At 40.7% G+C, this 22,844-nt stretch overlaps 3 protein-coding genes and 1 long non-coding RNA gene across 7 annotated transcripts; 3 read left to right on the forward strand and 1 right to left on the reverse strand.

Annotated features, from left to right (window-relative positions):
• Positions 5,288-5,707, forward strand: LOC109224733 (RNA-directed DNA polymerase homolog; the record flags this gene model as incomplete). The annotated part of the gene is made up of 1 exon (XM_019389258.1): positions 5,288-5,707. A coding segment is annotated over exon 1 (420 nt), but the record flags the coding sequence as incomplete, so codon positions are not given.
• On the forward strand, positions 12,080-13,992 carry LOC109223844 (protein ECERIFERUM 1-like). The gene is made up of 2 exons (XM_019388291.1): positions 12,080-12,397; positions 13,349-13,992. Exons 1-2 carry the CDS (start codon positions 12,338-12,340, stop codon positions 13,619-13,621), a joined length of 333 nt encoding a protein of 110 aa, XP_019243836.1. The 5' UTR covers positions 12,080-12,337; the 3' UTR covers positions 13,622-13,992.
• LOC109223845 lies at positions 14,681-22,438 on the reverse strand. Of its 4 annotated transcripts, XR_002067665.1 has the most exons (4): positions 22,219-22,433; positions 22,031-22,135; positions 21,840-21,920; positions 14,681-16,787 (listed from the first exon to the last, which is right to left on the reverse strand). It is a non-coding gene; the product is annotated as an uncharacterized LOC109223845 (long non-coding RNA). The 4 variants fall into 4 exon arrangements; XR_002067666.1 differs by having other exon boundaries at positions 14,681-16,751; positions 22,031-22,438; XR_002067663.1 differs by having other exon boundaries at positions 22,031-22,433.
• Positions 18,000-20,546, forward strand: LOC109223843 (protein ECERIFERUM 1-like). Its single transcript, XM_019388290.1, has 6 exons — positions 18,000-18,811; positions 18,899-19,006; positions 19,252-19,452; positions 19,526-19,624; positions 19,812-19,985; positions 20,075-20,546. Exons 1-6 carry the CDS (start codon positions 18,485-18,487, stop codon positions 20,255-20,257), a joined length of 1,092 nt encoding a protein of 363 aa, XP_019243835.1. The 5' UTR covers positions 18,000-18,484; the 3' UTR covers positions 20,258-20,546.

Here is a 22,844-nt window from a genome sequence, read left to right on the forward strand (position 1 = left end):
TAAATATGAAATTTGTGAGAACAAAAAATAAATACCTTAGTGGTTTAATTGATTAAGGTTTTGACTTGTCAACGTTGAGACAAACGGGACCCGGACTCGTGGTTCGACAGTCCCGGAGGCTCCGTAGGAAACTTTGGGACTTGGTGTCGTGACCCGGAATCAAAATTCCGAGGTCCAAGTCGAGAAAAAATTATATTGTGTGAAATTGGTTTTCTTGAAAAAATTAAAGAATTTTGAAAGTGTTTATTTGGTTTAGAAGACTGTGCTGTTGGCCGCTCGTATTTTGGTTTCGACGCCACGGCCAGCAAGTCTTAAATATGAGTTTAAGCAATTGGCTGTGAAGTTTGGTTAGATTTGACTCAATTTACGTGTTTTGTGAGCTGAGGCAACAGTAAAATTTGGATGTTTCATTGGAAAGTTTGGAAGGAAATTCCATTGGGTCTGAGGCCTAATTCGATTGTTTGTTTTTGGTGATTTGAATCGCATGACGGAATGAGTCCGCTAGGATGTTTTTTGGAGTGTGTGTTATGATTTGGTTGGAGCCCCGATGGGCTTCGGTGACCTTTGAGGTGGGTCCCGGAGTACGGTTTTATGAACTTACGAAAGCAATGCAGAAAATTTTGCAGGTCCAGGGTGTTGCAGGCCCAGCGCGACCGCGATCATTTCTGCGCGGTCCCGCGCAGGAAACCGACGGCCGCGGTGCATCTTCTGCGCGTCCGCGTGGCTAGGTTGCGTACCTAAGGCACCATGGAAGCACGTCAGTCAAATCCACGGCGGCTCAAAATCAGCGTCCAGCGCTGGATAGGTTCAGAGAGTCGTTTTCCCTCCCTTCCTCGGCGCGGCCCCCGGGGGCATTTTTGCGGCGGTCCGTGCCAGTCCTTCCAGCAAAGTATATAAATTCTGAGATTTTCATCATTTTGCACTTTTCAAAACCCAAAAGCATAAGAGGCGATTTATCCAACGATTCTTCCAGCTTTCAAAACGCATTGGTAAGTGAATTTTACTACTTATTTTCCTTTGCTTACTTAACATCTTTAGAAGCATAATTCAACTCAAAAACAAAAGATTTAATGGGTCGGAATTTGCGAATTTAGGGTAGAACTAGGGTTTCAAAATTTGGGGGGTTTGGACCTCAATTTGAGGTCGATTCCAAAGTACTTATATATCTGAGTTATGGGGAATGGTATCGGGTTTTGTTTCGAACTCGGTTTTGACCCGGTGGGCCCGGGGGAAATTTTGGGATTTTGAAAAACAAACTTTGGAAATCACTTTCATGCATTCAAATTTATTAGATTAGCCTTTTGTTGATACACCAAAAATTTGACTAATTCGAGCGGTTTGGTTGGTGGAATTCGAAGGTTAAAAGCTGCATGTATCAGAGGATTGAAGATAGAGCTTTGGAAGCATTTGAGGTTAAGTGTTTGTTCTAACTTTGGCTTGAGGGAATAGGATTAGGATGTTATTTGCTACTTGCTAAATGTGGAGTACGGTGTATAGGCATGGTGACGGTTATCTATGCACCGGAGTCTAGCATGACCGTGAGTCTTAACTGTTTTTAATTCGAATGACGTGATACAATTACCTGGTTAAATTGATAAATTTCATATAATGTGAACGGTTGAGGAAGAATTGTGATTGGTATATTTTGGAGCGTTGGCTCGAAGAAGAATGTGATAGTCGAGAAAGAAGTGATTTACAAGAGGATGTGTTGTGATTATTCCCTTGCCGGGACGTGTAGAGTATTATTGTGTACTCTCCCTTGCCGGGATATTTGGGCTGTTAGCTGTACCTTTGCCGGGTTAAAGTGTTATGTTTGTCGGATTCCCCTAATGGGGCCTTCTTTACAAAGTCAGATATTTTGAACTATAATATGGGATCGTGTGGCATGCCGACCACTTATGTATTATGAAATGGGATCGTGTGGGACGCCGACCACTTATATATTATGAAATGGGATCGTGTGGCACGCCGACCACTTATATATTATGAAATGGGATCGTGTGGCACGCCGTCCACTTATATATGTTATGAACTGGGATTGTGTGGCACGCCGACCACCTAGAAATATATATTATGAAATGGGATCGTGTGGCACGCCGACCACTTATATAGCTTGTGAGATCGGATGTGGTTTCGTGTTTACTTCTGATAAATTGTGTTCATCTGTATTTCCCCTAAGCATGTCCCCTCCCTGCCTTAGCTGGTATTTTCTGTTGTTATTTCATTGTACTTGTTTATACATATATACCTGCACAGGTTGTTTTTTTGGTAGGTCCTGTCTAGCCTCGTCACTACTTCGCCGGGGTTAGGCCAGGCACTTACCAGCACATGGGGTCGATTGTGCTGATGCTACACTCTGTGCATTTTTGCACAGGTCCAGGTATTGAGCAGCAGCAGCAGCATTAGCACGGGGGCGAACCTTCAGTCCAGAGAGACCCGAGGTAGCTTGCAGGCGTCCGCAGGCCCGACGTCTCCCGTCTATCCTTACATTTGGCTGTCATCTCTTTGTACCCGAGATAAACAGATTACGTTTCTTTCATACTTTGTATGTAGTACTCCTTAGATGTTCGTGAGTATGTGATTCCAGTCCCGGGGTAAAGATATATGTGTTGGAACTTCTGTATCATTGACCATCTATCTACATTTAGGTCTTCTGCTTATGATTTTAATTCCGTCGTCTTTATTTAATGCTGTTAATTGTTAAAAAGGAATAGGTGTTTAATGAAATTGCTAATTAAGTTGGCTTGCCTAGCTCTCATTAGTAGGCGCCATCACCATTTCTGAGGGTGGAAAATCCGGGTCGTGACAAGTTGGTATCAGAGCACTAGGTTACATAGGTCTCACAACTCACAGACAACTCGGTAGAGTCTGAGGGATCGGTACGGAGACGTCTGTATTTATCCTCTAGAGGCTACAGAGTTAGGAAAACTTCACTTCTGTTCTTTCTTGTCGTGCGAATCTGTTTCCCCAAATACTGATTGTCTTTCCACTCTGTTCTTTCACAGATGGCGAGAACACGTGCTTACTCTTTTACCGCGCAGCAGCCCGAGCCCCCAGCAGCAGCTCCTACGAGGGGCAGAGAGCGAGGTCGAGGCCGGGGCAGAGCTCAGCCCCGAGCAACAGTCCCAGAGGTGGAGCCTCATGTTGATTATGATGAGGAGGCTCCAGCCCCAGCAGCTCCGGTGGGCCCAGCTCAGGTCCCAGAGGGGTTCATAGCCACCCTAGTCCTTCAGGACGCTCTGGTTAGATTGGTAGGCTTTGTGGAGAGCGTCACTAGAGCGTGTTTGCTTCCAGTAGCACCAGCCACTTCTCAGGCTGGAGGAGGGGTTCAGACTCCTGCTACACGTACTCCGGAGCAGGTAGCTCCCCAAGCTCAGGTTCTAGTGGTTCAGCCAGCTGTGGCGGTTCAGCCAGGTATTGTGACTCAGGCCGGCGATGGAGCGGCTATGTCCTCAGATGCTTTATGGAGGCTTGATAGGTTCTCCAAGCTCTTCACCACCACCTTCAGCGGTGCTCCTACAGAGGACCCCCAGGACTTCTTATTCAGCTGCCATGAGATTCTCCGGACTCTGGGTATTGTGGAGACCAATGGGGTCGACTTCGCCACTTTTCGTCTAGCAGGATCTGCCAAGACTTGGTGGAGACACTATTGTTTATCAGACCAGCAGGGTCGCCATCACTGACTTGGGACCAGTTTGCACAGTTGTTTTTGGAGAAGTTTCTCCCAGTCACTCAGCGAGATGCTCTTCGCAGGCAGTTCGAGCGTCTCCAGAAGGGCACTATGACAGTCACCCAGTATGAGACTCGGTTCATTGATTTGGCACGCCATGCTATTGTTATACTCCCCACAGAGCGGGAGAGGGTACGGAGGTTTATTGATGGATTGATTCAGCCGATCCGTCTCCAGATGGCTACGGGAGCTGGTAGCGAGATTTCTTTCCAGGAGGCGGTCAATGCGGCCCGCAGAGTTGAGATGGCACTTGCACGGGGAGGTGGTCATGGGTCAGATAAGAGGCCCCGTCATGCAGGTAGATTTAGTGGTACCTCGTCTGGAGGTGGGGACTCTTGTGGTAGAGGCCATCCTCCGAGGCCCTTTCAGTCAGCCCTACAGGTCTCACATGGTACAGGTGGTCGTGGCTCTCAGCCGCAGTTTTCTGATCAGCAGCTCTTCAGTTCCCCATTAGCACCCATCAGCGCACCACCACTCCGCTATTCTCAGCAGCCGAGGGCTTGTTACATGTGTGGCGACACGAGACATATTGCTAGGTACTGCCCTCGAGCTTCTGACAGCTCTTAGCAGCAGGGTCCTCGTCTTATGATTCAGGCATCAGGTGATCCACAGGCCGCCCAGCCAGCTAGAGGCGGGGGTAGAGGCCATAGAGGTGGAGGTAGAGATCCTAGAGGTGGAGCTCGGACCGCCAGAGGTAGAGGCCAGCCAGTAGCCGATCGTCCCAGAGATATGGTTCAGGGAAGTGGGGCCCAGCCCTGGTGTTATGCTCTTCCAGCCAGGCCAGAGGCTGAGTCTTCAGATGCAGTCATTATAAGTACTATTCTGGTCTGTGATAGGGATGCTTCAATGCTATTTGACCCTGGGTCTACGTTTTAATATGTGTCGTCCTATTTTACACCCTACCTGACTATGCCTAGTGATGCTTTGGGTATTCCTGTTTATGTATCTACACCGGTGGGTGATTCTATAGTGGTCGACCGAGTTCATCGTTCTTGTGTGGTAGTGTTTGAGGGTCTTGAGACCCGTGTTGATTTATTGCTCTTAGACATGGTGGATTTCGACGTTATATTAGGGATGGATTGGTTGTCCCCATCTCATGCTATCTTGGACTATCACGCCAAGACCGTGACCCAGGCCTTGCCAGATTTACCCCGATTGGAGTGGAGAGGGACCCCAGGTCATGCCACCCGCAGTGTTATCTCATATGTGAAGGCTCGACGCATGGACGAGAAGGGGTGTCTAGCTTATCTGGCGTATGTTCACGATTCCAGCTCAGAGGTTCCTTCTATTGATTCTGTTCCTATTGTTCGGGAGTTCCCCGAGGTTTTCCCTTCAGACCTGCCGGGTATGTCGCCCGACAGGGATATTGATTTCTGTATTGATCTGGCCCCAGGCACGCAGCCCATTTCTATTCCGCCGTATCGCATGGCCCCGCCAGAGTTGAAGGAGTTAAAGGACCAGTTGCAAGATTTGCTAGAGAAGGGTTTTATCAGGCCTAGTGTTTCTCCTTGGGGTGCGCCAGTGTTATTTGTGAAGAAAAAGGATGGATCGATGAGGATGTGCATTGATTACCGGCAATTGAACAAGGTGACGATAAAGAACAAGTATCCACTGCCGAGGATTGATGATTTGTTTGACCAGCTTCAGGAAGCAAAGGCGTTTTCAAAGATAGACTTGAGATCTAGCTACCATCAGCTGAGGATTAGAGCATCCGATGTCCCTAAGACAGCATTCCGCACTCGGTATGGGCATTATGAGTTCCTGGTCATGTCGTTTGGGTTGACCAATGCCCCAGCAGCATTCATGGAGTTGATGAACCGAGTGTTCAGGCCATATTTGGACATGTTCGTGATAGTCTTTATTGATGATATTCTGGTGTACTCCCGCAGCCAGGAGGAGCACGAGCAGCACCTCAGAGTGGTTCTTCAGACTCTGAAGGATAGTCAGTTGTATGCTAAGTTCTTGAAGTGCGAGTTCTGGTTGAGTTCGGTTGCATTTCTGGGTCATGTTGTATCAGCAGAGGGTATTCAGGTGGACCCGAAGAAGATTGAGGCAGTCAAGAACTGGCCTTGACCAGCATCGGCTATAGAGATTCGGAGTTTCTTGGGGTTGGCAGGTTATTACCGCCGGTTCGTGGAGGGATTTTCATCCATAGCAACCCCGATGACCAGATTGACCCAGAAGGGTGCCCAGTTCAGATGGTCGGATGAGTGTGAGGCGAGCTTTCAGAAGCTCAAGACAGCTCTGACTACGGCACTGATATTGGTTTTGCCCACGGGCTCAAGGCCTTATACAGTTTATTGTGATGCTTCCCGTATTGGGCTTGGTGTGATATTGATGCAGGATGGCAGAGTCATTGCTTATGCTTCGAGGCAGTTGAAGATCCACGAGAAGAATTACCCAGTCCATGATCTAGAGTTGGCAGCCATTGTTCATGCTTTGAAGATTTGGAGGCATTACCTATATGGTGTGACGTGTGAGGTGTATACGGATCACAAGAGTCCGCAATACTTGTTCAAGCAGAAGGAGTTGAACTTGAGGCAGCGGAGGTGGTTGGAGCTATTGAAGGACTATGATGTTACTATTTTGTACCACCCGGGGAGAGCCAATGTGGTGGTCGATGCATTGAGTAGGAAGTCCGTCAGCATGGGTAGTCTTGCTTATGTTCCGGTCAGCCAGAGACCGCTTGCTTTAGATATTCAGGCCCTGGCCAATCGATTTGTGAGGTTGGACATTTCTGAGCCTAGCAGAGTGTTAGCTTGTACGGTCGCTCGTTCTTCATTATTGGAGCGTATCCGTGATCGGCAGTTTGATGATCCCCATTTGTGTATCCTGAGAGACACGGTGCAGCGTGGAGGTGCCACGAAGGTGACCTTAGATGATGATGGTGTTTTGAGGTTGCAGGGGCGAGTTTGTGTGCCCAATGTCGATGGGATTCGAGAGTTGATCTTAGCGGAGGCCCATAGTTCTCGGTATTCTATTTACCAGGGCGCCGCAAAGATGTATCAGGACTTGCGGCAGCTTTATTGGTGGCGTAGGATGAAGAAAGATATTGTTGCATATGTGGCTCGATATTTGAACTGTCAGCAGGTTAAGTATGAGCATCAGAGGCCTGGTGGTTTGTTTCAGAGGATTGAGCTTCCCGAGTGGAAGTGGGAGAGGATTACCATGGATTTCGTTATTGGACTTCCGATGACTCGGAAGAAGTTTGATGCTATTTGGGTCATTGTTGATAGGCTGACCAAGTCAGCGCATTTTATTCCTGTTGCAGCCACTTATTCATCGGAGAGGTTAGCTGAGATCTACATCCGAGAGATTGTTCGCCTTCATGGGGTGCCGGTATCTATTATTTCAGATCGGGGTACGCAGTTTACCTCGCGCTTCTGGGGAGCAGTTCAGCAGGAGTTGGGCACCCAGGTTCAGTTGAGCACAGCGTTCCATCCTCAGACGGACGGCCAGTCCGAGAGGACTATTCAGATATTGGAGGATATGCTTCGAGCTTGTGTCATTGATTTTGGAGGCTTGTGGGACCAGTTTTTGCCTTTAGCAGAGTTCGCCTACAACAACAGCTACCAGTCCAGCATTCAGATGGCTCCTTATGAGGCGTTGTATGGTAGGCGATGTCGGTCTCCATTCGGATGGTTTGAGCCGGGAGAGGCTCGGTTATTGGGTACATATTTAGTTCAGGAGGCCTTAGATAAGGTCAAGATCATTCAGGAGAGGCTTCGTTCAGCTCAGTCTAGGCAGAAGACTTATGCAGACCGTAAGGTTCGAGATGTAGCTTTCATGGTTGGTGAGCGGGTATTGCTCCGAGTGTCGCCTATGAAGGGCGTGATGAGATTTGGGAAGAAGGGCAAGCTTAGCCCTAGGTACATCGGCCCGTTTGAGATTCTTGATCGAGTGGATGAGGTGGCTTATAGACTTGCGTTGCCACCTAGCTTATCAGTCGTGCATCCAGTCTTCCATGTATCCATGCTTCGGAGGTATCACGACGATCCTACCCACGTGTTAGATTTCAGTACTGTCCAGTTGGACAAGGACTTATCTTATGAGGAGGAGCCGGTAGCTATTCTGGACCGGCAGGTTCGTCAGTTGAGGTCTAAGAGTTTTCCTTCTGTTCGCGTTCAGTGGAGAGGTCAGCCTCCTGAGGCATCGAACTGGGAGTCCGAGTCTGGTATGCGGAGCCGTTATATCTATCTTTTTCCCGACTCAGGTACTTCTTTCTCTTGTTCGTTCGAGGACGAACGGTTGTTTTAGAGGTGGAGAATGTGACGACCCAAAGGGTCATCACCTATATTCCTACTCCCTCTGTATCTCAGAGGCCGTGAAAACCTCACTTGGGGGTTGCCTCGAATTTGTGTGCGCAGTTCGGGCGCGTGGCCGGAACGTTTTAAATATGAATTTGTGAGAAAAATAATAAAACCTTGATGTTTTAATTGATTAAGTTTGACTTTGGTCAACGTTTTGGACAAACGGACCCGAGCTCGTGGTTCGACAGTCCCGGAGGGTCCGTAGGAAACTTTGGGACTTGGGTGTGTGCCCGGAATCAAATTCCGAGGTTCCAAGTCCGAGAAATGAATTATTGTGTGAAATTGTTTTCTGAAAATAATTAAAGAATTTGAAAGTGTTATTTGTTTAGAAGACTGTGCTGTTGGGCTCGTATTTTGGTTCCGACACCCGGCACAAGTCTTAAATATGAGTTAAGCAATTGCTGTGAAGTTTGGTTAGATTTGGACGTCATTTGACGTGTTTTGAGCTAGCAACAGTAAAAAAATTTGATGTTTCATGGAAATTGGAAGGAAATCATGGGTCTTGAGGCATAATTCGATGTTGTTTTGGCGATTTGATCGCATGGATGAGTCCGTAGGATGATTTTGGAGTTGTGTGTATGTTTGGTTTGGAGCCCCGAGGGCTCGGGTGAGTTTTGAGTGGGTCCCGGGAGGGTTTTAGACTTAAAAGCATCAGAAATTGCAGGTCCAGGTGTTGCAGGCCCCCAGCACGGCCGCGATCATTTCTGCGCGGTCCGCGCTGGAAGCCACGCGGCCGCGGTGCATTTCTGCGCGGTCCGCGTGGCTAGGTTCAGAGGGCCAGTGAACTCTAGGTCAACCAGCGCGGCCGCGCACCAAATCAGTGCGGTCCGCGCTGGATAGGTTCAGAGAGTCGTTTTCCCTCCCTTCCTCGGCGCGGCCGCGGGACATTTTTGCGCGGTCCGCGCCAGTCCTTCAGCGAAGTATATAAATCTGAGATTTTCAGTCATTTTGCACTTTTTCAAAACCCAAAACATAAGAGGCGATTTTCCAAACGATTCTTCTCCTTCAAAACGATTGGTAAGTGATTTCTAACTTATTTTCCTTGCTTCTTAACATCTTTAAACATAATTTCAACTTCAAAACAAAGATTTTAATGGGGGAATTTGGGAATTTAGGGTAGAACTAGGGTTTCAAAATTTGGGGGTTTTGGACCTCAATTTGAGGTCCGATTCCAAAATAACTTATATATCTGAGTTCATGGGGGAATGGGTAGTCGGGTTTTGGTTCGAACCTCGGGTTTTGACCACGTGGGCCCGGGGGCATTTTGGGGATTTTTGAACAAACTTTGGGAAATTCACTTTTCATGCATTCAAATTTATTAGATTAGCCTTTGTTGATACACTCAAGTAATTTGTGACTAGATTCGAGCGGTTTGGTGGTGAATTCGAAGGGTAAAGCTATACTAGAGGATTGAGTTGAGTTTGGAGCATTTGAGGTAAGTGTTTGTTCTAACTTTGGCTTGAGGGAATAGGATTAGGATGTTATTTTCTACTTGCTAAATGTGGAGTACGGTGTATAGGCATGGTGACGGTTATCTATGCACTGGAGTCTAGCATGACCGTGAGTCTTAACTGTTTTTAATTCGAATGACGTGACACAATTACCTGGTTAAATTGATAAATTTCATATAATGTGAACGGTTGAGGAAGAATTGTGATTGGTATATTTTAGAGCGTTGGCTCGAACAAGAATGTGATAGTCGAGAAAGAAGTGATTTACAAGAGGATGTGTTGTGATTATTCCCTTGCCGGGACGTGTAGACTATTATTATGTACTCTCCCTTGCCGGGATATTTGGGCTGTTAGTTGTACCCTTGCCGGGTTAAAGTGTTATGTTGTCGAATTCCCCTAATGAGGCCTTCTTTACAAAGTCAAATATTTTGAACTATAATATGGGATCGTGTGGCACGCCGTCCACTTATATATTATGAAATGGGATCGTGTGGCACGCCGACCACTTAAATATTATGAAATGGGATCGTGTGGCATGCCGACCACTTATATATTATGAACTGGGATCATGTGGCACGCCGACCACCTAGATATATATATTATGAAATGGGATCGTGTGGCACGCCGACCACTTATATAGATTATGAGATCGGATGTGGTTTCGTGTTTACTTCTGATAAATTGTGTTCATCTGTATTTCCCCTAAGCATGTCCCCTCCCTGCCTTAGCTGGTATTTTCTGTTGTTATTTCATTGTACTTGTTTATGCATATACACCTGCACAGGTTGTTTTTGGTAGGTCCTGTCTAGCCTCGTCACTACTTCGCCGGGGTTAGGCCAGGCACTTACCAGCACATGGGGTCGGTTGTGCTGATGCTACACTCTGTGCATTTTTGCACAGGTCCAGGTATTGAGCAGCAGCAGCAGCATTAGCACGGGGGCGAACCTTCAGTCCAGACAGACCCGAGGTAGCTTGCAGGCGTCCGCAGGCCCGGCGTCTCCCGTCTATCTTCACATTTGGCTATCATCTCATTGTACCCGAGATAAACAGATTATGTTTCTTTCATACTTTGTATGTAGTACTCCTTAGATGTTCGTGAGTATGTGACTCCAGTCCCGGGGTAGAGATATATGTGTTGGAACTTCTGTATTATTGACCATCTATCTACATTTAAGTCTTCCGCTTATGATTTTAATTCCGTCGTCTTTATTTAATGTTGTTAATTGTTAAAAAGGAATAGGTGTTTAATAAAATTTCTAATTAAGTTGGCTTGCCTAGCTCTCATTAGTAGGCGCCATCACAACTCCCGAGGGTGGGAAATCCGGGTCGTAACATTAAGATATACCAACTTTCGTGTTATTTCTGTAACTTTTTATTGGTGTTAGGGTTTACTCTACCACCACCAATTACATCATTTCGTAGCATTGGCATGGCCTCACACACTTTTATTAAATGCGCATTTTCCAACTTGCTACGAAAACACACAATTAATGTAGCATAATCTATTGCTTAGGTGTGGACATATATAATACTAGTTGCTTATCCCTCGGTCAACCGTCACACTGTTTGGAGAAAAGCAAAAGGTTACGTCCACAATTAATTATGAACAAGGGTTACAATATATTGATTTTTCCGAACTTGCAGTTGTGGAAAAATATTGAATATGCATGCCTCGTAAAAATGTTATGTCACGTCTCTTATCTTTTTCCTTCAATTCTTTTCATTCACCTTCTTTTAAAAAGCTCAAATGTATATTATATTAACTCAATAGTTTCCATTCTACAGTATCTATATAATTCTGATTATATGTGATTTATAACATGTCACTTCTCTTGATCTACCAGATATATTTATCTTTTTTCTTACTTTTTATTATTTTTCAAAGAAATTGAACTCTGAAAACTCTTTTAGCTTTAAGTGTCTTATTTTGTCTTTGATGACACGCTCTTATGTTATAGAAACGTTCGAACACGTTTCGGACTACAAGTTTAACGGTACGTTTGATAAGTGCGAGACGTATTTTTCTTCTTATATTTCATTTCTAGTCAAGCATCGTCGAATAAAATGAAACGGGTGAAGTCATCTTTTTTACTTTGATTTCATTTATTTGTATTTTGTGGGTGGGTTGGGGTAGTGTGGAGGCTATCAAGATTTGACATGAACTGCTGCATTGGCATGGTGTCATACTTTTATTGCGCATTTACAACTTTCTACGCAAACACACAATTAATGTAGCATAATCTATTGCTAGGTGAACTCGTATTTGCTTAGCCCTAGGTCATACGGTCCAACAAAAGAAAAGATTATGTCACACTTAAATATGAAATACAACTTATAGTTGTAGTTATACAGTATAGTTTATTCCTGCATGCTAAATTATTACTCCCTCCGGTTCACAATAAGTGTCCAATTTGCTTTTTCATTTTGGTTCAAAATAAGTGTCCAGTTATGTAATCAAGAAAGAATTCAATTTGTTTTTACAAAATAACCCCTATGTACATATCCCTAAAAAGTTTTCTTACTCCTCACATTAAATGTTTAATTAGGGGTAGTTTAGTCATAGTAGGTATTTTTGTATAGAATTTAACATTTTCTTAATGGGCGTGCTAAAAGTAAATTGGACACTTATTGTGAACCGGAGGGAGTACCGATTAGGATTGACTGAGGGCACTTTATACGGGCATTATTCATTGGCAGAATATTGTACATGCATTCTTGTATAACAAGATTCAATAGTATATATAAGGCAGTGGAAGCAGAAGCTTTTAAGAGGACACAGGGAAAGAACAAGTTGAGCAAAGCTACAAATACTTAGTTTTACCAGTTTGTGGTGAAGTAACAAAAGAATGGCTACTAAACCTGGCATTCTCACAGACTGGCCATGGGCACGCCTTGGAAACTTCAAGGTACGCTTTCTTGAATTCCAGACTATTGTTTCCTCTTTCTTTTGTAGTCAAAACAAGTTATTTTTACAGTATATTGGAAAGCATGTAGACTTAAAATGATGTAATCTTAAGAAGTTACTGTTGGAATACATAAAAGAGAGAGGGATAAAAGCCACTTCCTTTAGTGCTTTCTAATATAGCAGTAGTAATAATTAAATCTGACAACTTACAAGAAAATATTCTTTCTTATTTGAATATGTACTGCTTTCAAAAGGTCTACTGTCTCTTTTGTTAAAATGCTCATGGTACCCTAACTAGTTACATTTTTCGGTCGTCTTCCTTTTAAAAGTAAAAGGTAAGTAACTAATTAGCTCCATGTAACACTATAATGTTTTCATCAGAATATGTGTTACGTAGTATTGGCATTGACAATTAAGGGGTCGTTTGGTTGGAATACGCTTAATACCGGTATAAGTTATGCCGGTATAAGTTATATTGGAATAAGCTATGCTGGGATTAATTATGCTGAGATTGTTGTTTATTCATTGTTTGGTATGTTATATTAAGAATGACAATTGCATAATTTCTAAGAAGAAGGTACAAGTTATACCGGTGCTAATTACCCCACCTTCTATAAGGTATAAGTTATCCCAGTGTTAAAATTAGCACCGGGATAACTTATACCTGGTTTGCTAACCAAACAGAGTATTAGGGTGGTATAAAAATATACCTGGTTTGCTAACCAAACAGAGTATTAGGGTGGTATAAAAATATACCTGGTATTAAATTTTTATACCACCCTTATACCTTCTTATACCTCATACCAAACACACCCTGAGTTTACACTTTAATGCCTAAACCTTTGTTTTCTTTTCTTCCTTCTAAAACGATTCTGTGCTGAATCAGGAAGTTATAGCTAGACTTGCTAAACTCTCTACTCTTTTTTTCTTGAAATAATTTGTTGGGATGAAGTACTTGCTTTTGGCACCATTTGTGGGTCATAGCATATACTCATTCTTCATGGGCAAAGATGAAAGTCAGAGGGACATTACATACATAGTTATACTCCCATATCTACTCTGGAGAATAGTTCACAACCAGATGTGGATATCCCTATCCCGCTACAGGACTGCCAAGGGTGATAATCGGATTCTTGACAAGAGCATTGAATTTGATCAAGTTGACAGAGAACGAAACTGGTATGTACATTCCGACCTCACCTACTCCACAGTAGTTATGTGGTAATATTCAACCTTGCCTCCAATTTCTTAGCAAGGAAGATTTGATTTTATAACGAATAATTGAACCCCTGGTGGTCATTAACGTAACACTCTGTATAAATTTTACATCGGCAAAAATACGATAAAGATGATGCCTTGTAGGCTAGGAAGCTACATATGATATCAGAACCACTCATACAACCTTAGGTGATGGTTGGGCAACTCTCAACTGAAAGCTGAGTTTTAAGCAAATCTCACATTGTTAAGAGAGACGGTAGGGAAAAATCTCAACGAAGTTTAGGTGTATGTCACATCTTACGACAATGTTGAATCTTTACGAAAGGTGGTGGATGTAACACCCAAGTCAAATCTCATATCCAAAAAAAAAAAAAAAAAGAGAGAGATGCTGGGTGTATATAATAAAACAAACCTTAGATCCTAGTGACTAGGGGTGTACATGGACCGGGTTGGTTCGGTTTCTATCAAAACCAAACCAAACCAATTATATCGGTTTGGATTGGTTCGGTTTTGTCGGGTTTTCGGGTTTTTTTGTTACATGAATATTATTTCAATCTTACGTTATTAAAATTATAGATAAAGCTTTGATAAGTGAATATATGTTTAGTAAATATGGAAAAAATTGACAAACATATGATCTATTAAAATATTCTAATGGGAGAAATTTTTTAGTAACACATGATAGTTATTTTCTTAGTCGTCTAACAATAATTTTTCGTTAATTTACGCTTTCAAGGTTAATACATGAGAGGATCCAAATATTTCTACATTTTCTAAAGAAAAATCACTACAAAGTCTTAAAAATATAAATAAAATTTATATATTTATATGTCGGTTTGGTTCGGGTTTTTTTACTCAATACCAAACCAAGTCAAACCAAACCTAGTTGGGTTTTTTAATCGGTTTGGTTTGGTTTTTCGGTTTGGTGCGGTTTTCCGGTTCGGTTTGAACACCCCTACTAGTGACACATTTTAAGACCTTGTGGGCCTAGCCCAAAGATGAGATATCGCTAGTAGGCTGAACAGTTACATTACCACACCAAATAAATAAAAAATTGGGGGCTGAATTGCTACAACCAAGACCCTTTTGTGCATTAAAAGTTATGATGCAAATCAAGTGTTCTCCAGCTGAAGGTGTTATGGGAAAGTTTCAGCCAGAAGAAAAGCTATACACCTGATAGGAGTCAGAATCTTGGACTAGGTCGCACATGTCTAAACCATGCTTTGACAGTACTAATTAGGTTTCGACAGTGTCTAAAAAGAATCCAACAAAGCAAAAAAGAACGTGCAAAACAAATGTACATGACAAAATTGATTTAAGGTTGAAGTATTTTTGTAGGGATGATCAAATCATATTTAATGGAATGTTATTCTACATTGCATACCTGAAGTTCCAACAGACTCATCACTTGCCTTTGTGGAGGACTGATGGGATCATAATAACTGCCTTGATGCATCTCGGTCCGGTGGAGTTTCTCTATTATTGGCTTCACAGAGCTCTGCACCACCATTTTCTCTACTCTCGTTATCATTCCCATCATCACTCCTCCATGGTTACTGAGCCCATCACTTGTAAGTGGCCTTCGTAAACGTTTTGTATCATATGTTTAATTTGATGTAGTTTTCTAGAGGCAGAACAATCAGTCTTTGAGAAAATATATCAGATATTACAAGGAGCTTATATTAAGCCTGACATAGTAACCTAGACAATAATATCGACAGTAGTCAGTAGATAATGTTAAAAAGATCTTGTAGAATGGCTGTCACGTATATGATTTAAATGGGATGGATGAGAATATAAGTACTTTGTAGATTGGCTTTCTGCATATTAAAGACCTGCCTACTGGCTTGTAGGTCACTTGGTTTCCGTTTAATTTCAAAGACAATCAATGACCTATCTGCAAATACTTACAAAGCAAAGTTTTTTATTGTTGCAGCTGTTATTCATCCGTTTGCTGAGATCGTAGCATATTACACTATCTTTGTTATACCGGCGGTCACAACTTGTTTCACTGGAACTGCTTCTATAGCTGCATTTGTTGCGTACATCACTTACGTTGATTTCATGAACAACATGGGGCATTGCAACTTTGAGCTCATTCCTAAGTGGATGTTCTCTATGTTTCCCCCTCTCAAGTACTTGATATATACGCCCTCGTGAGTCTGTTTTCCCTATATTTCAATTTTTCTAGTTATAGCATCAACTATGCTTTAGACGTTTGTTTGGTTTTGCCTTGACAAGACTTCACTTACCATGTGTTTTTTCCATCCTGCATTGTCTTTTCATGTTCAACTTTCATTTGCAATGGCTATCTTTGACAGGGATTTGAAATATCATCGGATGTTAATTGGGTGAACAAATATAATTCGAAATAGTTGCAAGTAAAAGGAATTTACAAGAAACTTTTAAGGGTTAAATTTCACGTACTTTATCCATTATAATGGTAAAGTTAGAAATTGTTTTGTCGCGCTAAAGTAACCGAACTTTAACCTGTATAACAGTAAAGTAACTAAACTCGACCGACTATAACGGTAAAGTCACAAAACTTTATTGTCACATTAAAGTAGTTGAAATGTACTTACTACAATAGTAAGTCATTAAGCTTTATCCATAAATGACAAAGCCTACCCAATAAGGTGACTTTAATGTTACAGTGGATGAAGTTCATTGGCCACAAAATATTACTATACCCATGGAGGAAAAAAGAAACAGAAACTCAGAAAGGAAGAGAGGGAAGTTGTTTCGAAAGTTTGGCTTGGAAATGACTGATCAGGAAACACTCATTCGAAGGAAAAGTGCAAAATAAAAGGCTCAAATGCACAGACCCCCACTTTTTGATCTCTTTTGGAAACTGAATTGACAAAGATAATGAGAGTTTTATACCTTTACCCACAAAAACTAAACTAATTACCCTTATCTACCCATTAGTTTTTCTACCCCCAAACTAATTACATTTTCTACCCATTGCAGCTTTTGTGGGTAATATATTAGTGAAAAGAGATAGAGGAATCGTGATTGTGGCTATGCTTTCATAAAGTTAAATGGAAAGTCATAAGAGGCTATTGTTAAACCGTGAGATTAAATTGTGCCCATAGTTTATTCTTGACACATCACATAAGGAGGAGGGAAGCGAGAACCTGAGAAAGCCAACAAGAGGTGAAATCGTAGGCTGCCTGTAAAAGTTAAGTATCGAAAAGAGAAATAATTATTATTTTCATCATCTACTTATAATACAATAAATAACATCTCCATGGAATTCCATCTAACACCTTTTAAGGAAAAAATTTTGTAAAAAACATAAGAACTTTGTTAAAATATTTAAAAAGGATCCAGTTAAAAAAATTTAAAACTTAAAAATGACCCAATTATAACATCATGTTGTAATATATATTATTGTAGTAAACTATATACTATTGAACTATATATTATTGTAGTAAACTATATACTATTGAACTATATATTATATACCAAAATAGCATACAATATATGAAAATGATATTTTATGTTCTTCATTCAACATTATACTATTACATTAAAATAGTACTATTATGGTATATTGTATACTAATATAGCATACTGTTGCAGTATATTGCACACAAAATACCGTTACAGTATATTATATACTACAATAGTATACAGTTGCATTATAGTTGTAGACTCTAGACTCTTACAGTATATTGTATACCGTAATGGTATACTGTTAAGTAACTGCGTTCTTCAATTATTACAGTATACCGTTGCAGTATATTGTATACTATAATAGTATATTAGTGCAATATAGTTATATACTCCTGCAGCATATTGTATACCGCAGCGGTATACAGATACTATTAGGTAACTGTGTTCTTCTTCGATTTTCAGCTGAAAGATTCGATCTCAATCACCTCAAATCAACTTCAAATGTGATCAAATTTTAGTATGAACTTCCAGAAAGTATTATAAGCAACATTTAATAACACCCACTTTGAATCAAACAAAACATCCTCAAAAATAAAAATTGAGCTTAAAGCCAACAATGGTGGATATTCAAACACACGTAAAAATTCAAATCTGGGAAGCTTACTTGAAGGTACTATAAGCAAAATTTTATAGCACCCACATCGAACCATACAATAAATCTTCAAAATAAAATTTCAAATTTAGGAGTTTCAAGCTCAACAATGGTGGGTCTTCATACACACACAAAAATCATAAGGAGAAGAGGTAAGCAATAGCTTGTGTTGACCCTCTTAAGGAAGATCGATCTGGCGGAGGAGAAGTAGATCCATTCAAGTGCACTACCAAGTAAGCTTGCAAAAATGAAACCGAATATTTTTAACATTCTGTACTTCAAATGAGAAGGCAAATAGCTAATGGGTGGGCCGGGTAAATACTTTAGGCTGCATAGGTAGGAAAAGTAAACAGCTTAGGCTTGGGTATTAAAGGGTAAATAGTTTGGGCTTAATGGGTATAAAGTGAGATTTTCCCAAGATAATGTACACAAATATCTTTTTCATTTTTTACTTCCAGAACATTAATGTTTCTTCTCATTCAGGCGACCCCAAGATGTATTTAATCATGCATATCTAGAAGGTAGCAGAGCAGTTTAATTAGAAGACAAAAGAGATGCAATTTTGGTACTTCTGTACAAACAAAGTTAGAGACCTCAGTGAACAGAAATTTTGTATCTGCTTCTAACTTTAGCTCACCAGGAAATAAAAGGAAAAATGGAAATATAAGTCTTCTTTCAAATGTATTTTTTCCTACTGACTAGGCAGACTAGTAATCCCTGATGAATTTGTTTTATTTTTTACCACTAATGTCAATTCTTTGATGGCACAGGTACCACTCGCTACATCACACTCAATTTAGAACAAATTATTCACTTTTCATGCCAATGTATGATTATCTGTATGGTACAGTGGACAAGTCGTCAGATACATTGTATGAAAAGTCACTTGAGAGGAAAGCTGACTTGCCTGACGTTGTGCACCTAACACATCTAACAACCCCAGAATCAATCTACCATCTCCGACTAGGGCTTGCATCCTTGGCCTCGACGCCTCATGCTTCCAAGTGGTATTTATGGTTATTGTGGCCCGTTACCCTATGGTCGTTTTTTATTACTTGGATTTATGGTCAAACATTTGTTGTTGAGAGAAATTTATTCAAGAATCTTAAGTTACAAACTTGGGCTGTCCCAAAATACAGGAAACAAGTAAGAACTTTTGTTAATCATGACTAGTTGTATGTTCTGGATACATTGTTAAAGCGACTAGTTGGCCTAATTTTTTACTTTGTTCAGTACTTTATGCAATGGCAAAGAGATACTATTAACAATTTGATTGAGGAGGCCATCATGGAAGCTGATCAGAAAGGCATAAAAGTTTTGAGCCTTGGACTCCTAAATCAGGTAAGTAAAAACTCTAGAAAATCGAATAATTCCCATCCTTACTTGAGTATATAAGAAAAATGCATGATCTCTACCTAAAATGCAATTTTCTGAGAAAAACATTCTGTTAGCTATGGCAGATATTCACTATTAGGGAGAAAATTAATAAAAATTCTCCCAACATCCTATATACAATGTTTGTTGGCTGGACGAAAGAAGGTTCCAGTTGATACTTACAATTTTACACAAATGTAACGTTCTAACAGGAGGAGGAGCTGAATAATAACGGTGAACTTTACATAAGGAGGCATCCACAGTTGAAAGTGAAGGTGGTTGATGGAAGTAGTCTAGTTGTTGCTGTGGTCCTTAACTCCATTCCTAAAGGAACTCCCCAAGTGGTCCTTAGAGGTCGTTTGTCCAAAGTTTCTAGCTCCATCGCCCTTGTTTTGTGCCAAAGAGGAATTCAGGTATCTCTGATTATTAATCTCCTCCATCACCTTGGTTTCCCTTTTTCTCATTCATTACAATTTTTATATATAGGTTATCATGTTAGATGAAGAAGAGTACAAGAGACTTAAATCAAGGCTTACCCCTGAGGCTGCAACTAATGTGGTCCAGTCAAAGACCTATTTATCAAAGGTATAAACCAAAATACATTGAAAAATACTGACCTAAATCTTAATGATTTATAACAATTCCTTTCATCTCCCTCCCTCCCTCTCCCAACCCAAAGTTTTGTCATTATGTCCCTCTCCCTCACCATCCTCTCTCTCCACACCCCACGGTCTCGCAGAAAATAGTTCTTGATTGAAGTATTGTATTGCAGATATGGCTAGTAGGGGATGGATTGAGTGAAGATGAACAATTAAAAGCACCAAAAGGAACATTGTTTATTCCTTTTTCACAGTTTCCACCAAGGAAAGCTCGCAAAGATTGCATCTACTTCAGCACACCAGCCATGACTATCCCAAAACAACTTGAAAATGTAGACTCTTGTGAGGTTAGAGAAGATAATTTTAATTTCCTTAAGTTTTTGTTTGATCTTTTTGGATAATTAAAGTAAATTTATGACTATTATTATAACCCCAGAACTGGCTACCAAGAAGGGTGATGAGTGCATCAAGAATAGCAGGGATTTTGCACGCATTGGAAGGCTGGAATGAGAATGAGTGTGGTGATATGATGTTTGATATTGAAAGAGTGTGGAAAGCCAGTCTTGATCATGCTTTTCGCCCGTTAACCATGACTTCTGCCACTGAATCAAAGCCTTAAAAATTATAGACTGCTTTGTCATGATCATATCCTGAATCAGTGACTTCCAAGTTTGTAATAGTGTAATAAACATCTTATCTTTCACAACCAAAAATTTTCCTTGACCACAACAGGGGCAGAATTTTCCTTTTGACCCTGGATGCTAAAATACAGTCAATAAGACCAGGGAAGCAATCAGCTCATATTGTTCTCCCTTTTAATGTAATTTCAGTAATATGTAAGTTTCGTGTTAAATTCAATTCGACAGTTTCTATCACAATTCTATCTCATGACTGTTAATTTCTATGCTTGCTAAACTCATGAGCTAACTTTCCATTTAGTCAAACTCAAGGACTGACTCGATCTCCATTTTCGGTCAATTTTAAGTTCAATCTTATCTTTAGGTCAATCAAACTCAATTTATATTTCTTGGCGAGTTCAAAATTCAATTTCCTCTTTCTTGTTCATAAGTGGGACATCATTTGTTTGTTTGATTCCGGAATATGCATATTTTAAACTTTTCATGAGTTCACAATTTGGTGATATAAAATATAAGCTTACCTCTACTCAGTTAGAAACTCATATTTGTTAAGAGTATTATTTTGTGTTAAATGGAGGCAACCTTCTATCCTAAGTCGACATTGTCATTTGGTCAATAATGTTCTAATTAGACATAGTTACCTTCTTGGTAGGATTGGTTTGCTATAACCAAGGCAGCTCCCCATGTCCTTTAATTTATATCGTCCGGAGAATAAGAGCCCCTCGTTTGTGTTAAATGGAGGTGTTGTTCTTGTGATTCATTCCTTAGTACATGATTTACCAAAAGGGAAATACTTAATGAATCAGGGTTCATCAAGTAGATCCACAGCTGGTATATTTCAAAACTTTGTACATCTTTAAGGAGTTTGTATGTTTCTTCTTTTATAGCGGTCCACAAATAAACATAATACCATCCTTCATCTTATGTAAATGTCAGCTAGTTGGTTTAAAGATGCTAAATAATGTTTTATTAATTTAGGGGTCTAAGTGCAAGAGGTTATAATTATACTTGTCAGAGAATGTCATGTTTGGTACTTCAGAACCTTACTCTTTAGCCATGCTCATTCATAAATATCCAATGAAATACATCCTAAGTTTGTGTGAATCTATACGTTGCATCCTCTAGTAAAACAAAATTAATAGAAAATTTTATTTCAAGTCAATTGCATGATTTTTGGTTCTTAGGATTACTGCTCATCTTAGTCACTTTGGGCTTTCCTTCACTTTAAGGTTGGGGATAATTGAAAATGCAAAGCACTAGATTATCACAGAAAAGGAATTCAACAAGTCAACAACAATCACTATGCTAATTGTTCTCTAATTCTTAATGAACAAGTTCTAAAACCCCCGGTCTTCTTAACCATTGCAAGGTCCAAATGTTAAAACAGAACAGTGATGCCTTATATCAGTTATGTTCTCTGTAAATGTTCATTCTGCAAGTTTCTACAAGTCTTCTTTTACTGATAGTGGTATGGCTGACCAGTAACTTCATAGAGCGGGTAAACAAAGCAGCATGATCGATATGTTAATAAGAATTAGATCTGAGATGTAGAATAGCACTTACTGTATCAATTTTTTCAAGCAGGTAGCTCAGTTCCATGGCTTGGTTGTTTATAGTCTTCTTCATCATCCTGAACAGTACGCGCTAAAAAAAATATGAAAATACAGTTAGCAAGCTCAAGTAGCCTAAACTGAAACAAGAAAAATTGAAACTCCAAAAAAAAAAAATCAGGAGACGAGAAATTGGAGAAATACCTAGAGATAACACAAACACTAATTCAATTTCACAATAGCCGTAGGAATCAACCCATATAGATCAATGAACTTCTCAGTGATCCCAAAACGGAATAAGGAAAATATCTGAACAGATCCCGAAAAAATAACTTTTACTCAACAAAAGTGAAAAAGGCATAAATAGAGAAATAAAGTTCTGCAGATCTAACACTGTTTCGCCTGAGAGAGACAGAGTTGAGAAGAGGGAAAACAACTCTGGCTAAGAAAAACTCCAAAGCCTAATATTGAGTTGCTAAAAGGAATTTCTTTTAGCATGTTGTTTCACCACTTCCGCCCAATGACTTCAAGCCGATCCAAGTAGTTTACAAGAGGGTCAAATAAATAGGAAAAAAAATGCTCTTTCTTATTTCTAGGAAGTCATTTATTGAACCGCAAAAGTTGCTAGAAATCACGTGCAGCCTTCACATATTACCGTAGCTTGGAGGTCCGTGATCTCTCTTGCTTCTAGCACACCAACTCCCATTAGGATTTCATAGTGGGATCTTTACACAAATAACAACAACTTATTGTTAAAATATCGTGGTATAGCCAGTTTTCACACTGATCAATGAAAAATAGCCAGCGTTTATCAAGTCAATGAAAAATAGCCACTATTTGATGCAACAGGGACCGGTCCAGTATAATATACGGGAGTTCTGGTGCATTTGTGTACGAACTCCAGCATATTATGCTGGACCGGTATACTTTGCTAACTCCTGTAAAATTTGCGGGAGACTGGAGCGCCAGTGCTCCAAACTCCAGTATATTATACTGGACAATTATACTTGCTGGAACT

This window comes from Nicotiana attenuata, chromosome 3 (genome assembly GCF_001879085.1).
Source record: "Nicotiana attenuata strain UT chromosome 3, NIATTr2, whole genome shotgun sequence".
Taxonomy (NCBI): Eukaryota; Viridiplantae; Streptophyta; class Magnoliopsida; order Solanales; family Solanaceae; genus Nicotiana; species Nicotiana attenuata.

Excerpts from the sequence above, each read along its gene's own strand:
- LOC109223844 (XM_019388291.1), top strand. The coding sequence starts at position 12,338 with ATGGCTACTAAACCTGGCATTCTCACAGACTGGCCATGGGCACGCCTT. Across the intron at positions 12,398-13,348 it reads CACGCCTTGGAAACTTCAAG|TACTTGCTTTTGGCACCATT; the intron begins GTACGCTTTCTT and ends GTTGGGATGAAG.
- LOC109223843 (XM_019388290.1), top strand. The coding sequence starts at position 18,485 with ATGCCAATGTATGATTATCTGTATGGTACAGTGGACAAGTCGTCAGAT. Across the intron at positions 18,812-18,898 it reads TCCCAAAATACAGGAAACAA|TACTTTATGCAATGGCAAAG; the intron begins GTAAGAACTTTT and ends TACTTTGTTCAG. Across the intron at positions 19,453-19,525 it reads TGTGCCAAAGAGGAATTCAG|GTTATCATGTTAGATGAAGA; the intron begins GTATCTCTGATT and ends TTTTATATATAG.